Source organism: Neltuma alba, unplaced genomic scaffold, assembly GCF_004799145.2.
Source record: "Neltuma alba isolate B1F8T4 unplaced genomic scaffold, ASM479914v2 tig00003575_pilon, whole genome shotgun sequence".
NCBI lineage: Eukaryota > Viridiplantae > Streptophyta > Magnoliopsida > Fabales > Fabaceae > Neltuma > Neltuma alba.
The window spans coordinates 1-17,575 of NW_021633338.1; the positions used below are offsets into that span (position 1 = coordinate 1).

The 17,575-nt window shown below is 40.8% G+C and overlaps 4 protein-coding genes and 1 pseudogene across 4 annotated transcripts; 4 read left to right on the forward strand and 1 right to left on the reverse strand.

The window, feature by feature from the left end:
• The first annotated feature begins 675 nt into the window (after positions 1–675).
• Positions 676–2,398, forward strand: LOC114741934 (probable pectinesterase/pectinesterase inhibitor 20; annotated as a pseudogene).
• A 2,364-nt stretch (positions 2,399–4,762) lies between these two features.
• On the forward strand, positions 4,763–5,495 carry LOC114741932 (probable pectinesterase/pectinesterase inhibitor 41). The gene is made up of 2 exons (XM_028930182.1): positions 4,763–5,378; positions 5,464–5,495. Exons 1-2 carry the CDS (start codon positions 4,763–4,765, stop codon positions 5,493–5,495), a joined length of 648 nt encoding a protein of 215 aa, XP_028786015.1.
• Positions 4,880–6,597, forward strand: LOC114741931 (probable pectinesterase/pectinesterase inhibitor 7). Its single transcript, XM_028930181.1, has 3 exons — positions 4,880–4,970; positions 5,670–5,780; positions 5,897–6,597. The coding sequence occupies exons 2-3, from the start codon at positions 5,690–5,692 to the stop codon at positions 6,595–6,597; spliced, it is 792 nt and encodes a 263-aa protein (XP_028786014.1). The 5' UTR covers positions 4,880–4,970; positions 5,670–5,689.
• Positions 6,598–10,863: 4,266 nt separating this feature from the next.
• On the forward strand, positions 10,864–12,887 carry LOC114741937 (probable pectinesterase/pectinesterase inhibitor 41). The gene is made up of 2 exons (XM_028930186.1): positions 10,864–11,883; positions 11,998–12,887. Exons 1-2 carry the CDS (start codon positions 10,878–10,880, stop codon positions 12,687–12,689), a joined length of 1,698 nt encoding a protein of 565 aa, XP_028786019.1. The 5' UTR covers positions 10,864–10,877; the 3' UTR covers positions 12,690–12,887.
• Positions 12,888–14,154: 1,267 nt separating this feature from the next.
• On the reverse strand, positions 14,155–14,712 carry LOC114741933 (pectinesterase inhibitor-like). The gene has a single exon (XM_028930183.1). The coding sequence runs from the start codon at positions 14,710–14,712 to the stop codon at positions 14,155–14,157; it is 558 nt and encodes a 185-aa protein (XP_028786016.1).
• Positions 14,713–17,575: the final 2,863 nt, after the last annotated feature.

The following is a 17,575-nucleotide window of genomic DNA, read 5'->3' on the forward strand; positions in this document are numbered from 1 at the left end:
TTTTTTTAATCTTTCCAAATTATTCATTAGTTTTATATTAAAACCCAAAGGTAATATTTATTAGATAATTTTCTGTAATATCTCAGCTGCATTCTTATAGAAGGAAATCGTGGGGTGACTTCCCACCAACAACACACAACGTTGACAAAATAACCATACCAGCTCAGCCTATATATTCCCAGCACGATTGAAACACATTTTCAGAATTCCAGAATTTTTTTATGTGTAACGTGATATCTTTTATCTACACAGCCTCTTGATGGAAGCCAGTCTGCTAATCTCAAGTTGACTTCCATGCAATACTCACGGACGGAGTTTGACGGAGTGTTTTAATGCTTTAAGTATTTAAATAGGTAATTATAAAACAAATGATAATATTAAATTGTTCATAGATTACACTGCACTTCGCCTAGGTCCTAGCTAGCTAGTTAATCTTCTTTAATCACGCATCATCTAGCACTGAATCAGCTTAACAAGAGCTGATCACAAGTAATCTCCAGCCTTTCCCTATAAATGGACCTGAAAATCCAGCAAATTCTCGCGGTCATATTTCCATTTAACACCATCATAATGGCTTCGAATGTCTTGTTCAAAGCCACATTGTCAACTTTCCTTCTTCCCCTCTTCGCATTCCTTGCTACTGCAGATGAATTCATAACCACCCTGTTCCGTCAGATGCCATATGCAACGCCACCCCAGACCCATCTTATTGCAGAGCCGTGCTTCCATGGAAACACGCTCAAATGCACGACTTTGGCAGGTTCTCCATCCAAAAATCGCTATTTCAAACCCGTCACTTTTCGAACTTTGCCAAGTCCTATCTTCTTAACCACTCCACCACTTTATCCCAGGGCACAATTCGTGCAATTCAAGACTGTATATTTCTCTCCGAACTTAACGTGGAATACTTATCCAAGTCCAATGAGATTGTCATGAAGGCTCCTGAAACTCTCTCAAGCCCCAAGCTGATGATGCCCATTCCTGGCTCAGTGCCATTTTAACGAACCACCAGACTTGTTTGGGCGGAATAATCAGCACGACTTCCGATATGAGCACTGAGAATGGGCTTTTAGGCCACCTCTCTGATGACACTAAGCTCCACAGTCTGTCTCTGGCTCTGTTTACAAAGGGGTGGGTACATGAGGAAAAGAGCAAGCCAATCTGGAATTCCAAAGGGTGGCATGCAGGTTTTCGAAATGGTCGTTTACCTTTGAAGATGTCAAATAGAACGAGAGCCATCTATGACTCAATCAGAGGCAGAAAGGAGCATGAAGACGATGAAATGACGAAGAGAGTGTTCTGATTAGTGACATAGTAATTGTGAGTCAAGACGGGAGTGGAAATTTCTCCACCATCAACGATGCCGTCGCTGCAGCTCCGATTAACAACAATGTAAGTGATGGGTATTTCTTGATTTATGTCACAGAGGGCGTGTATGAAGAATACGTGTCCATCCCCATCAACAAGCCGTATCTCATGATGATCGGAGATGGAATCAATCGCACAATTATCACGGGCAACCACAGCGTCGGCGATGGCTGGACAACATTCAATTCGCCAACATTTGGTAAGGAAAAAGCTCTCTTGCGCATTAATTTGCGAAAAAAGGCTTTCTCACCAAATATTTGAAAGATGAAAACACAAGGATGATGAAATGATATTTAGAAGCTGAAAATCTGATTATGCGTTGAATTGCAGCTGTGGTAGCAACGGGGTTTGTAGCAGCAAGAATGACATTCAGAAACACAGCAGGGCCAAGCAAGTTTCAAGCAGTAGCAATGAGAAGTGGGGCAGACCAATCCACGTTCTACAGGTGCAGCTTTGAAGGGTACCAGGACACTCTGTATCCACATTCACTGAGGCAGTTTTACAGAGAATGCGACATCTACGGCACAATAGATTTCATACTTGGAAACGCAGCAGTTGTTCTGCAGAACTGCAACATCTATGCTCGCCTTCCATTACAGGGACAGTTTAATCCCATCACTGCTCAGGGACGAACAGACCCAAATCAGAACACAGGCATTTCCATCCATAACTGCACCATTAAAGCTGCCGATGACTTAGCCGCGAGTGGTGGAAGCGTAAAGACTTATCTTGGAAGGCCATGGCAGCAGTATTCGAGACAGTTGTGATGCAGTCGTTCTTGGATGGTCTGATTGATCCTGCAGGGTGGTCTGCATGGAGTGGGGACTTCGCACTTGACACTTTGTATTACGCTGAGTTTGGGAACAAGGGACCTGGAGCTAATACTAGTGATAGGGTGACCTGGCCGGGTTACCATGTGATTAATGCTACGGATGCAGCTAACTTCGCAGCTTCTAACTTTCTGCAGGCGGATGATTGGTTGCCTCGGACTGGAGTTCCCTATCTGGATGGGCTCTTCACGGCAAACTAAAAAATTCCATATGCTATTTCTGTTGTTTCCAGTTTTTTTTCTTAGTCTTCGGAGAAATAACCAGCATAAGCAAAGATAAAGTGCGCCTCATTTCATGGTGCTCACCCCTCAATTGGATCTGCCTCGCTAGCGATTGCTAGTTAATTATCTGAATGCATGATATGATATCGTCTTTTGATATGTCTGGTTTCACCTGTCATGATATTCACATCGTCTGTGCAACGAAAATACAAGAAGAAAACTAATAACGCAGAGGAGTTGGACAAAGAAAATTGATCGTGAAGTATAACTTATATATCCTGTTGCCAGCGTAAAGCCCTACTAGTATTTGTATTTTCGTTTTAAATTATTGGGTTTTCCGCACTAAGGATGAAGATGACGTAAAAGTCAAATAACAAGAAGAAACAACAGGAGGCAGAGGAGAATCGAGAGATTTGAAAGCCGAAGATGACATGAAGTTAAAAGAGGAAGGAAACACCAACAGAGGACAGTATTAACTCCCCTGCGGCCCGCAAGCTTCATGAAACTGGTATGGGATTGGTGGGGAAGCCCCTTCAGGCAACATATGTTTTCAAAAAGGGCCATGCACATTGGAACACTAACGAGCACAACTGAAAATTAGGGTCGTGCATGGCCTTGGGCTTCACGCGTCAATGAGTGAGGAACATGTTATTTTTGTAGGGATGGGACCGGAAGGACAACGTAAACAGCAGATGAAGATGAAACTGAGGAAGCTGGCCATTAGCTCCAGAACTGACCAGACCGGAATATCATGGGCCCAACCTGTCCAAGGGAAAAGGCCACAAAATGATCCGACTTGGATATAATTGATTTTTATTTTTGATGTGTTATTCTGCGTAACGCTAATTTGAGTAATTTCATTCCGCCCGAAATATCATGTAAATTAAGTGCCTTTCATTTATTTAAATTATATGAATATATATAGTACTTTGAATAAATTATTATCTCAATAATTGTTTTTTTTTACCGAAGTCAATAATTGGTTTTTGATGCACATGACATCACATTTTCGTATTGTTTACTTTATAAATTTATATAATTACGTTAGAAAATTTAAAAATCCTTAGCATTAATTGCAGCTCATATCATTGTAAATCATGATTGAGTAAGGTTTCAAATAAAGGCCTTCTTTGATTAAAAAGGCGTGGCGAATGGAATATGGCTGGAATTCTACTCCATACTTTTTGTGGAAGACAGCTTTAAGAAAATTATTAAGTATAGTAATTCTAAATTTGTTAAAAAAATCACTTTATTCCTTGGGTTTTTGTTTTTTAAAAAAGTCTTGAATCGGACCGAATATTGATATAATGTATATTCAATCGAACCGTACAGGTGACTTGAAGTTCAACAGTCATGCCCGGAACACATACAGTATCTGAAGTCAAATTTAGAAATTTGTAACTTATTCGGTGTCCCCCCCCCCAACAAGTCTAATTATTTAAAAATACCCATTAGCAATTAGTTTTCTTGCCTGTTGTAGTGTCATGAGACAAACCAAAAAAAAAAAATCATCATTCCTCTTCCTCCCCTGGGTATACAGACGATGAAATTAATCCCTAATGTGTTATATTAGGAAATAAATTCGTGGTCGTTGATGAAAAAATACATAAATGCAAGAAATACGTTGACCCTGGAAGCCTTTAGAGTGGAGTTATAGACGGCTGGCTTTAAAACTGTTCCACATGCTCGTTTATTAACAATAACATGACGCCTCCAACAAACAAGGCTGAAAGATGCGCGCTCCTACCTTTTCAACACAACCAAGGAAAGACGATACCTAACTTTGCCTGTCCACGTGTCAGTCTCTCGTCTCCAATATGAAAACATTCATTCGCGTATATATCATCATCTCAACAAGGCCGCCCTAACTGATCTCATTTATTTTCTGCACTGTTCTGTATATTTGCTGCTGGTAATGCAATCCATCACCCAGCAGCTGGCTCCTAACAATCTTAAAAACCAACACAAGGATCGGATCTTATCCCCACGGATATTTGGATACATGAACGCACTGTGACTTGTGCGTACGTTTGTTTCTCCTGATGAAACTACAAAATCAGATAAATGCTAACATAATGGCTGTGTGTGGGATGATGGCGACCAATCAGCTTTGACATGTGGACGCGCCCTGCTGTATGGAATCCCTTCATTCCTAAGACAAAATAACTAAGCTGACTACTTTCCCTATGACTTGCTTCAAATACAAATTACTCGGAAACTCATTTCTCAACATTACACAAATCAAGAGGCCCGGCCGCGCTATATAATAAGCAACTCACATCCCCATATATTACACACCTCGATCAATATCTATCTTCCTTTTATTCAGAGCCCAACAATAATATGGCTTTCAAGCTCTTGCCCTTCCTGGCTCTCACATCGTTTTACATATTCCTTACCTCGTTTGTGTCGTTTTCTGTGGCAGTGCGCCATCGTCAGCATGGAAGAGCTCACGTTCCTCCAGAAACCGTCTGCCACAACACACAACACCCTTCTTATTGCAAACATGTTATTGCTCATCACCACGGCAACAACGTCTATGACTATGGACGTATCTCTTTTAGGAAATCCTTATCTCACAGCCACAAGTTCCTCAACTTAGTCGACTCCTATCTTCTGTCTCCCTCCTATTTGTCTCAGTCTACAATTCGAGCTCTTGAAGATTGTCAATCCCTCTCTCAACTAACCTATGAATTCTTGTCGACTTCCTACCCCACCGTCAATCGATCCAGCTATGTTCTTCCCTATTCTCAAGCCGACGATATTCAAACTATGCTCAGTGCCGTTCTCACAAACCAACAGACTTGTTTGGATGGCCTTCAGACGACGGCTTCAGATCCAAAAGTGAAGGACGATCTTTCCGTCCCACTCTTGAACGACACTAACCTTCACAGTGTCTCTCTTGCTCTGTTCGTGAAGGGCTGGGTCCCTAAAAAGAAGAACAGACCGTCATCGCACGGTAATGGAAGAAATTTAGGTTTCCGGAATGGACGTTTGCCTTTGGAGATGAGAAAGCCTGCACGTGACGTATATGAGCATGCCAGAAGACACGGGAGGAAATTGCTCCAGACTCTGACTGACATCACAAGCGTCGTCATAAGGGACATCGCGGTCGTTAGTCAGGACGGAAGCGGAAACTACACCACCATTAACGACGCCATAGCGGCCGCCCCCAATAAAACAGCCGCTGGCCAAGGCTATTTCTTGGTTTATATCACGGAGGGCGTGTACCAAGAATACGTAAACATAGACAAAAACAAACGGAACTTGATGATTCTGGGAGATGGAATCAATCGCACAGTGATCACCGGCAATCGCAGTGTTGCGGATGGGTGGACAACATTCAACTCAGCAACATTTGGTAAGACAACAAATATATAATACATATAATAGATGTTCTGCTTGACTGCGTATTTTGTAAAGACATTTGATGAACGAGTAAGGCCTGATAAGCAAGCCACAATTGGATTTTTGCAGTTGTGGTAGGACAAGGATTCGTAGCAGTGAACATAACAATCAGAAACACGGCAGGGCCGATCAAAAGGCAAGCAGTTGCATTAAGAAGTGGGGCAGACTTGTCTGTCTTCTACAGCTGCAGTTTCGAGGGTTACCAAGACACCCTGTATACGCATTCTATGCGACAATTTTATAGAGAATGTGACATATATGGAACGGTCGACTTCATATTCGGGAACGCGGCCGTCGTATTACAAAACTGCAACATATATCCACGGTTGCCCATGACGGGACAATTCAATGCTATCACAGCGCAAGGTCGAGTTGACCCAAACCAGAACACAGGCATCTCCATACAAAACGCCACTATAAAGGCTGCGGACGATCTCATGGATGCTCTCCAGAACGCGACGGCCGTGAGGACTTACCTGGGGAGGCCATGGAAGCAGTACTCGAGGACGGTTTATATGCAGAGTTTCATGGACAGTTTGATAGAGGCTGCGGGCTGGCGGGAATGGGATGGAGATTTTGCTTTGGATACGCTGTACTACGCAGAACACGACAACAGAGGGCCCGGTTCGGACACTGGGAACAGAGTGACGTGGCCTGGTTATCATCTGATTAATGCTACGGATGCCGCTAATTTCACGGCGGATAACTTCCTGCAGGCGGATGCTTGGCTGGCTCGGACGGGCGTCCCCTTCTTCACTGGTTTGATTTAGACGTCTCGTAGGGTTTCAATTCATGCGAGCCCGTTCTTCTATTTACCAATTTTCAGTCTCGTCTGTTACTTTGCATTAACTAGCAAAGCCATATTACATCTGTTCATTATCTGGTGGTGTCGCCCATCATGACAAAAGAACTATTAATAGTACTGGACTATTGTGTTCATTGGGCCCTGAGCTTTGTTTCTATATGGAATGTAAAGAGGGGCAACTGAAACAGGCCCATTTCTTGGATGGACTTGAGGGAAACAGCAGAGGAATCCTGATCATTTGTCTCCGCAGTCCAATTCTGTTTGTTTCCACGAATCATCCGGAGAGTGAGCAAAAGCTTAACATGTGTACATTTAGAGAAATCAAGGTCCCATTTCAATTCGGTTGTTTTCAATTCAATTAATGTAAATTATCGTTATGCCTCGGCTAAAATACCATCGTTTAATCTCCCTTTTATAGGCGAAAAATGATATGTGAAAATAATAGATGATGAAAATAAAGATATAGCTGCAGTTAGTTGAGGTACTTTTTCTAAAATAATTATACGCGCGTTTATTAAATAAGAGTATATTTCACTGAAAGAGAAAGGAATTTGACCAAGATTTATAGACCTGCAAAATTTTGAAACGAAATAAAAAGTCTAAAACATTGATGATTTTCAAATGGAAGGGGTGAGCAGGTAACAAACTTGTCTGAGATATGGCGGAATAAAAGATTCTATTTTTGGATGTGCGTGAAATTCGCCGTTGACCTGTTGGTAAAATTAATATTATATAGCGGGTTGGAAAACATCAAAGTAGCTATGTAAGTTCTCCAAAATGGTAGTACTTAATTAGCAAACTGAGAATGAATAATATCTTTTTATGACTCCAAAGTAATTGTGCATACTATATTTTAGAAAATGAAAAGAATAATTAAGCATGGAAAGTAAAAATAAATTTCATGTCTATACTATACTATTTCGTGCCATTATTTTTAATTATATATCACTTGAACATTTGAACTTAAAAGAATAAGGGCAGAAACTATTCAGCTGGCCTGGCAATTAAGGAAGGAATAGCATTATGAAACGAATATTACAAAAGTGGAGGGGAGGGTCAGCATGATTTTGGTCAGAGAGGTCCTTAGAGGGCAGTTCAAAACACACTACTCCTTGATCAGAGTTCGGCATCTCTAGACTTAAGAAGTATCGACCAATGCAGTCGTCTGGAGGGATTTGTTTTAATTTGCTGTTCTTTTTAATAACAGCGCTGTTGACATCTCAATGAAAGAGCTGTCTCCCTTATATAACAACAATAATCTAATAATACGTAGAATAATAATACCATGTATTTAAGCCATTTGTACGAGCTCCAATTGTCAATATACGTACATCAGTTTCAATTTGTATACGTATTAATATTTATTGTTTTAAAATCCTGCCGTCCCTTGCACGAAAGTTCGTTGTTGCGCGCAAATATATGAACTGCGAAAATTCAAAATTTCTGTGTGAAAGGAGCTAAAGAAGTTCATGAATTTATCACCGCACTTGAGGTCATAGGCAGATTTGAGAGCTTGCCTGAATTAAAGGTGAAGACCGTGGTTCGTAAACCAGGGTGCACGCCTCTCTGTCCCAATCGAAGGCCAAGTTCCCAAATTGGGAGACTCTAATAAATAAACTCATAATCTATCAACATCAGCCAAATGGATTGATATTACTGTACTTTGGCCTAACCTTTAACTGCCCCCATTCAGCAGTCAATGAGTTTCCGCGTTGCACAAAGGGTCTATCTAGGGGGAGTCTTTTCTCTTTTCCGTCTATTATTTTGGAGCCAGCCAGCTTGCAGATTTTGGCACTTGCTGAAATTCTACAATCTCAGAATCGGTGGGCCCCTTCTTTGTCAAATTATATATGGAATCACAAACAGTTTACGCGTTTGCTATTTTACCTACATATATTAAAAGAGAATGATCAAGTCGAGAGTAAGGTAGACGTTTTCCTTTTGGTGCCCTTTAATCAAGTAAATAGGCCAAGTATACATTTTTCTGCCTTACGTACTGTGTTTCAATTCGACAACGGCTAATTCTAATATTTAAAACTCATCTTCGGCTTCCATTAATTAATTACCAGTTCTCATACATACACACATCTATAATCTAAGCGACAAATATTTAACCATTATTATAAAGTGTGTTCGTCAAACCTTCAAACCTTGGTTCATATACACATAGTTCAAACTTGCCTAATCTTAGTAGTTGTGTTTAGACTATATTAGGCTCCGGGGTCGAATACGGGTCTCAGTGATGTTTAGGTATATTGACGGCGTCCATATATAATTCCAAAATCCAAATGCCTTGCTACCAAAAGGCTGGCACTATCTTACCAAACATCAATTTTCTTTTCAATCGTGATTCTGCTTCCCCTTTTACTTTTCGTTCCCCCCTCCTCCTTTAATCTGTTCGGTTGACAAAATTATATATATACGCGAAGTGCTAATATTAATCAAATCGTGAAATTGATTATTGCTTTATGATTGTTTGACTTTGAGGGTGGGAAAAGCAGCGGCCCCAACCCACGTACGATATCATATGCACCTGCATGTGTTAGTGAAGCAAAATTTACAAAACACGGACAGTAATTATCAATAAGGCTAATTGGTTGGTGTCCTTTACTTAATTACAATGTGAAGCTAACGGAAATTAATGGGCGTAACTACCAGATTTTCGTTTTAATAGTTTAAACTAATTATCTCGTATATAATGTCCAAATCACTAAAAGGCAGATCTGAGAGATTAAACTAACAAAAACTTGTCATTTAGAAAACTATTGCAATTTTTAGATTAGGCTTAACTATTTATACCGGAATCCATCCCCATTAAGCAGTGAAAATGAAAAAATAATAATAATAATTCATACTCCGCACAATACGGGAATAAAAGTTTTCAAATATTGGGTACGATTACTTTAATTCCCACCAACTCCATATTTGACATTAAATATTAATAATCTATAAATCTTAGTGGAATAATGAGTCACGCTGTTTCAAGTTTCAGTGTCCAATATCAAGCGGCATGCAACTTATCATCGATATAAAATATATAGTAAATCTATAGCAAAAGGTTCTCTTACATGACAAAATTTGTATAATTCTAAATACAACAAGCTAGATATGAAAAAGAATTCCCATTATTCAACAAGGAATGAAAGGTTATACCCGTTTCTTTTCCGATGGAAACCTTTTGCCTTCGCACAGGGCCGATGTTACAAAAAACACTTCTCAATAGGTGGATTTTTCTCAATTATATATCATAATATATACTCTTTCGATTTTAAATATAAATTTTTTTTTATAATATAATTTACAAGAGTATTATATTTAAGACAGGAAGAGTAATATCTTTTTTGTAATATTTATAAAAAAACAATCAAAGGAAAAGGAAACTCCGTATCGAAATCATTGTATGGCAGAATGGGCGCTGTTTTTTGCATGACAAATTAAAATGGTGAACAGCCATGGCATCGGTGTATGGGAGACCCACGCGCATTAGACAAGCCTGCATTGTTGACTTCACTTAACGCCACCTTCACAAATATTCCTCCTGCTCTTGATAGAAGAGTTATTTACCTAATTTAATTATATTAAAAAAAATTAAATAAGTTAGTTAATTATAAAAAAATATAACATGTTTTTCTTAAAACATCATAATCAGCTTTCTTAGTTTTCTTCCTCCCTCCCTCTGCTACTTGATTATGGTTAAGAGAGTATCCATAAAACTAATTTTTAAAAAATTGCTAAATATGAGAAATAGATCTTATATTTAAGATCAAAATTAACTTCATAATTAGGTCCTATATTAAGGACTAAAGGAGTACCACACAGTATCTCATGTAATTAATATAACAGTTAATTAACTAATTTAAAAAAAATTAGTTAAGTTAGTTATTTATAATAAATATATGTTATTTTTTTATAATATTATTGCTAATAATATGTATCGACTAAAATTACTATTTGATAAGACATTTATCATATACAGTTACTACGAGGACTATCTTAAAAATAAATAAATAAATATAGAAGATAAAATGAATTGATATCTTATATTTAAAACCAAATTCAATATTAAACTAGTTATTATATTAAAAAGTTAGTGGAGTATATTATATTTGGAAACTTGATTTTTTTAAGCGGAAAAAAAGTAGTACAAAAAGTCCACCCTTTCTCCTATAAATTGATGTTAAAACCCAGCTAGCGGACTCACAATTCCATCGCAACGAAGCATTCAGCTTCCAATTCAAAAGACCAATGGCTTCGAAGCTATGTACCCTCTCAACAATGGCGTTTCTTCTCCTCCTTCCCTTGTTCACCTCCTTAGCATTTGCAGACACTTCTCCTTCAACTCCTGTCACCCCAGCAACTGCATGTAGTTCCACCCCCGACCCTTCTTACTGCAAGTCCATCCTCCCCTCCCACCAGAAAGGCAATGTCTACGACTATGGCCGTTTCTCCGTCAGCAAATCCTTATCGCAGTCTCGTAAATTCTTGAGCCTAGTCGATAAGTATCTCAGACGACGATCCACTTTATCCGCCGCCGCCATTCGTGCACTCGAAGATTGCCGGACGCTGGGCGAGCTCAACTACGACTTCCTTTCAAATTCCTTTCAAACTGTGAACAAGACGACTAGGTTTCTTCCGAGTTTGCAGGCTGATGATATCCAAACCCTTCTCAGCGCTATCTTAACTAACCAACAGACCTGCCTCGATGGCCTCAAAGACACAGCTTCGGCTTGGAGCGTCAAGAACGGACTCTCCGTCCCACTTTCTAACGATACCAAGCTGTACAGTGTGTCCCTGGCTCTGTTCACAAGAGGCTGGGTTCCCGAAGCCAAGAACAAAACGACTGCATTTCAGCCAACCAAGAAGCAACTTGCCTTCGGAAATGGGCGTTTGCCGCTTAAAATGTCAAGCAGGACTCTTGCCATCTACCACTCCGTGAGTCACAGAAAACTGCTTCAGACAGCCACCGTGGGCGGTGACGTGGTTGTTGTGAAGGACATCGTCACGGTGAGACAAGACGGAACTGGAAACTTCACCACCATCAATGACGCCATTGCCGCCGCTCCAAACAAGTCCTCCTCTGCCAGCGGCTACTTTCTCATCTACGTCAGCGCAGGTGTTTACGAAGAATATGTGAGTATCGATAAAAAGAAGACATACTTGATGATGGTGGGAGACGGTATCAACAAGACAATTATTACCGGCAACCGAAGTGTCGTTGATGGGTGGACCACCTTCAACTCCGCAACTTTTGGTAAGTAACTGAAGAATGTCATGTCCCCCTACGGAATCCCAATTTAATACATTTTTTTTTTCCTTTCAAATGGCCAATTATCGCTTACATTGTGAATGGTGCATATTTATGCAGCTGTGGTAGGACAAGGATTCGTCGGGGTGAATATGACGATTCGTAACACGGCGGGGCCGGAAAAACACCAGGCCGTTGCAGTTCGAAATGGAGCAGATTTATCGACGTTTTACAGTTGCAGCTTTGAGGGTTACCAGGACACGTTATATGCGCATTCTCTGAGACAGTTCTACAGAGAATGCGATGTGTACGGCACGGTAGATTTCATATTCGGGAACGCCGCCGTGGTACTCCAGAAGTGCAATCTGCATCCTCGTTTACCCATGAGCGGGCAATTCAACGCCATCACGGCACAGGGGCGAACCGACCCGAATCAAAACACGGGCATTTCGATCCATGACTGCAGCATCAGAGCAACCGACGATTTGGCTGCGGCCAATGGTTCGGTGAGCACGTACCTCGGGAGGCCATGGAAGGAGTATTCGAGGACGGTTTATATGGAGAGCTTTATGGATGGTGTGGTAGCGAGCGCGGGTTGGCAGAAATGGGACGGAAATTTCGCTTTAAGCACTCTGTATTATGCGGAGTTCAAGAACAGCGGGCCTGGGTCGAGCACCACCGACAGAGTGACGTGGCCGGGCTACCATGTTATTAACGCCACCGACGCTGCTAATTTCACGGTGTCCAACTTCTTGCTCGGAGATGACTGGCTGCCTCACACGGGTGTCACTTACACCAGCACCTTGATATAGATATATCATAGTATATTCTAATTAATTTATTACTACCCATTTTTTTATACAATAAAGGGGTCATACCAAAAACAGAGGCGTTATCATCATCAATTAGTGATGCGTAACACCCTAATCAACCCCACAAATTAATTATGCTCAGTTTCAAAGATTGTTACTAATTAATTGGATGCCATTGCTTAATTGAAATTCAATTAATTTGGTGTGTACTAATACAAAATTATATATATATGTGTGTGTTGATTTTGACTTTGTTAAGTTGTTTCTTTCGCCTTTTTTTTTTTCTTCCGATCATCCGTATATTACTCTATTTGCTCTTTTCTGTAGTAGCTTCCGCGTCGTTTCATGCACTGTGCATATCTTATGGATGGAACAAAGGGAACTTTAATTTTGTGGCCTTTAGTTTCATTGCTTTTAAAATCGCAAATCGTACGACGAATCTGAGAGAGACGGAAATGAAAGTGATGTAAGTTTTTTTCTGAGAAAACACATTTATGATGATGAGGGGGATGGAGGAATAAATAAACAAGACTAGTTGACTGGAAGTGTGCGTGTGTGTGAGGGCCTCGCACGAGAGAACATACATACGTCGCAGTAATTTGGCGTAGCCCTCAAGTTATTATCATCTACGCATTTTTAATTTTAACTCATTCACGGACAGCTAATTCAGAAATGGTTTTTGCACGTGACACCGACAACAATCATTTACATACAAAACACCCTGCTTTTGACAAGGCAGCGGGATTTAAACTGAATTTGCTTCTGACTCAAGCGACGACCATACATAAACACATGCCCTTTCATGAAATTGATTCCTATTTAATGCTTTGGATTTAAGCAGACAATTAAATTAGACACGTAAAATCCAAGGCCATCTCTCCATTTCCCCTTCGCATTCTAATTTGCTTTCATATATTTATTGTTTATGTATGTTTTGATGCTCGAAGCTGCTATAAGTATTACCCCACGTGCTCCATTTTAAAACTTGTAATCTGTACTGAAAGAATCGGATTCTAACGCTGGCCGGAAACTTTAGTTTTTGATGATATCCTAAGTGGTAATGAGGCAGCATGCTACGCAAAACCACGCTTTTCAAAACAGGGGCTCTCTTGATTCTTTTCGTCGCTGAGTTTTGTATTTTCTTCTTGAGTGTGTGTTTGAGAGAATAGTGTTGTGGATGAAGAAATGAGGAATCAATTCGAGGCTGTAATATATAGCCATCACATGGCAGTTTTATACTAATGTATACCCACATTTCAACCTTCAAGTGGAAGGGACAGAATCAATTCGAGGTTTTAATCTGATACACCCACACACATGGCAGTTTCTTAGACGTCCCCAAAGGGGAGGGAGCAAGTTGTAACCGGGTTATAAAATGTTATAATAACAAGGCAAGGTATATTATATTTAGGCTCGAAAGAAGAATAACATGAAGTGAAATGAAATAAAAGCTTGCCGGCCGGTTCTAAACTTGGTTGTTGTCCAAGGCCTTGCAGATGGACAAGGAAATGTTGCACATGAGACGGAAGTTGTCCTCCTTGTGCAACAGGAGATGATCATCTCCGTGGAGGTAACCCTCACAGGTAGACACCGCGTCCACCGCCGCCTGCAGCCATTTTTCGGCGTCCTCTCCGATCTTCACCAGCATGGCCGCCGTCGCTGTGTTAAGCTGCTCTTGTGCGTCTCCCAGTACATCCAAGCAATCCGACATGCCCTGTTGGACATCCGGCGACAGACTGTCATCGACCACCAGCACCTTCAGGTGACTTATTATATCTGTTGCGTTGTCCTTGGCGGCCTGAACTGATATCAACGCCATCTCTTTTAGCCCTCCCGTCTGGCTTCTCGGGTCTTTCTTTAGTGTTTCTGCGCAAACATCCTTCGATGGCGTTTTCTCGCATACCTTGTTGATCAGTGCCTCCCCTCTCAATTCTTCTTCTTGCGCTTCAATTTGGCGTGACGTCAGAATCAGGACGCACACGGCCATTAATGCCAGCAGTGACAGCTCTGGGTTGCTTCTCATTTTTGACCGGTTGGGTTTCTGAAGCGAAGCTGCTTTTCGGTGCTTCAAATCTGTGTATATCACAAACTGCTATGATTGAATGGTAATGGATGGCCCCTCAATGAGAGAATGGTTATACGTTGAGATGCTCCTCTTCTAATAGTATTGTTACTGCTCCTCTAAATTTGGTAATTCTCTTTTTGGCCACTCTTAATTTAGATTAGTAGTTATCTATTTTGTTTAATCAAAACTGAAATTACTCGTGTTATACGCGTGTTGCAGTGACTCGTAATCGTAATTTTGATTTTTTCTGTTTTTAGTTTCTTCTGTTCAACATATTATCGTATCCTATGCATGGGGTTTTTCTTCCCGATTATCTGTACTTGAGGTCTCTCCCTTGCTTTCTGGGAGTGTCATTTTTGTAATTATGAGCACCCTTAACAAGGACCAACATAAATAATAATAATAATAGGACCAGGCCCCATATGGGTTCGATGCTGTTGTTTTTTTTTTTTTTGGGTAAACAATATCGAGATATGTCGTATAAACTTATGAGGCCCCAAAAAAGCTGCATTTGACAGCTTGAGGCCCACCCCAAACGAGAACAAAGGAAGACCATGAGTTATTATTATTCCCTTTTCTTTTTTTGTGGAGCGAACTGCTTTCTGGACCGTCAGGTTATCATCTACAGTATGGCTTAGGCCCCCTTCCAGGGGAGGAGATTGGTTTTGTGTGTTTTGTTTTATTTTTTTTCCTTGGGCTTGTGTTATTCAAAGCAAGAAAATGATTTAGTTTAAACAAATTGATGGCTTTGGCGAAAATAGAAAAACAAATTGATGACATCTTAAACTTTGGCCGTTGGAAAAAAGAAAAAGATGGCACTCTCTATAATTAATATTTATCGCCGACTTTATGCTGGTAAATTTTTAGTTTTAAACATTTACTATGGGACTAACGAGAGGAATAAAGATCAAGGAAGGAAGATAATGATTAAAGAATGTGGTTAAAATTAAAAGACAAAGCGGGAAAGGAGAGGATTTGGATTTATTTAGACAGGGATCTGAGAACAAGGGGGAAGTAGTGAGGAATGGGCGTCAATCAAACAGTGTCCTCAAAACTGAAAGTAAGAAGCGCAGTCAATTTCTACTACGCGACAGCCATAAATTAAGCACAGCGGTATCTGCAGAAGCAACAACGGCAGTTATTCACAGCAATAACAGTATCTGCCACCGCTTGGGGGTAACCAACAAGGACGACGGCATTCTCATTTTTGTCCTAGAAGTAAGACAACGGCAATTTCGAAATATGCAGATTTCAGAGCCAAAGATATAGAGAACACATATCCACCTTCAAACCAACATAATATATACCATCCAAATAATATTACAACAAGTGTCACGCTTTTACACCTAATAATATTCTTAGACCACAGACTCAAGGTTAGTCGGTCATTACAACCCACAAAATATTTTACACACACATATATATTTATATATCAAAATGATTATTCACAGAGATAAGACAGATTTTGGCCTGCGTCGTAATTATCTTTAGGACAAAATAGACCGACAGACTCCTTTCGAGTATAAAGCGTCAAAGCAAAGTGAATAAAAATAGTATCAGTTTATGTCAACAAGGAAAAGGCCACTTTCGTCGCTGGCCTGGGTGGGCCGGGCCGGGCCCCCACTCCCACATTGTCACCGGCTTTCCTTTACCTGCTACCTCCAAGTGCCCTTCCATAGTCCGTCATCGGATTCGGAACTCTTCAATCGGGCGTCTCCGGGTGAACCCGACTCCGAGGTCCTCTTATTCTCACCCAACTCCTTCTTCCTCGCCTCCACGATCACGCTTAGCGTATCTAAATCCAATTCCTTCCTCGGGCACGAAATCGGCGGAGGAAGATGCGAGCAACCCGCGAACTCTCCATCGGAAATATCCGCCTCTGTTCTTCGCGGCGAGATTCTTAGAGGCCGCACCAGAGCTCGGCATATTGGGCAGTTGGAGTGAGAGTGGAACCATGTATCAACGCAATAGGTATGGAAACAGTGATTGCAGTTTGGGAGGACGCGACCGTCCTCGTCTTCTTCGAACTCCGACAAGCAGACGGCACATTCCTGAAGGTGGAGGTGAGTGGCGGAGGAGTAGGTGAAGGTCGGGAGGAACTTGAAAAGAGAAGGGTCAAGGGCTGTGTGAGGGTCGGCAGTGGCAGTCAGAGAGAGGTGTCGATTGTGGCGGCGACGGCGTTGTGGGTGACGGCGGCCGAAGCAGGACGAAGAGTAGGTGTGAAGGAAGACGAGAAGGATGAACATCATGAAGAGAAGAGTGGCAGAGACAAGCAGGACCTCACCGTTATGGGCGTACTTGGTATCGTGACTGTCCGTCTCCACATCCATGACCGCAGTGCGAGAGACTGTTGCGGGAGAGAGTTGTTTCAGTTATTTATTATGAATTATATATGATGTGTGGGTGGAGGGAAGCTTAGTCGAAGGTTCCTTTTTTTTCTTTCCCCAATTATTTTTGGTAGCACCGGGATAATTTCAATTTTTAAATCAATTAAATCTCAACAGATATGTGATCAGTGTATATTTTTTTAAAAAATGTGTACTCGTTTTAAATAAAAAGCATTATTATACATCCTTTGTATACCTTCTCAATGCATGTCCTGGGGTTCAAAATTTATTGCCCGGTTTAGGCCGATTACTTGTTTGGAATTTTTTTTAATTATATATTTATATATTAGTACATTGGTGAGCGTTTTAGGAAAAAATTACGTCTAACCTGTGGATATGGAAATCTGTTATGTAGCTTTTCTTTTGTTTTTTCCCCCCTTCAGTTTGCCATCCTATTATGTAGCTTTTCAATTAGAAGTTAAATTACGCATTAA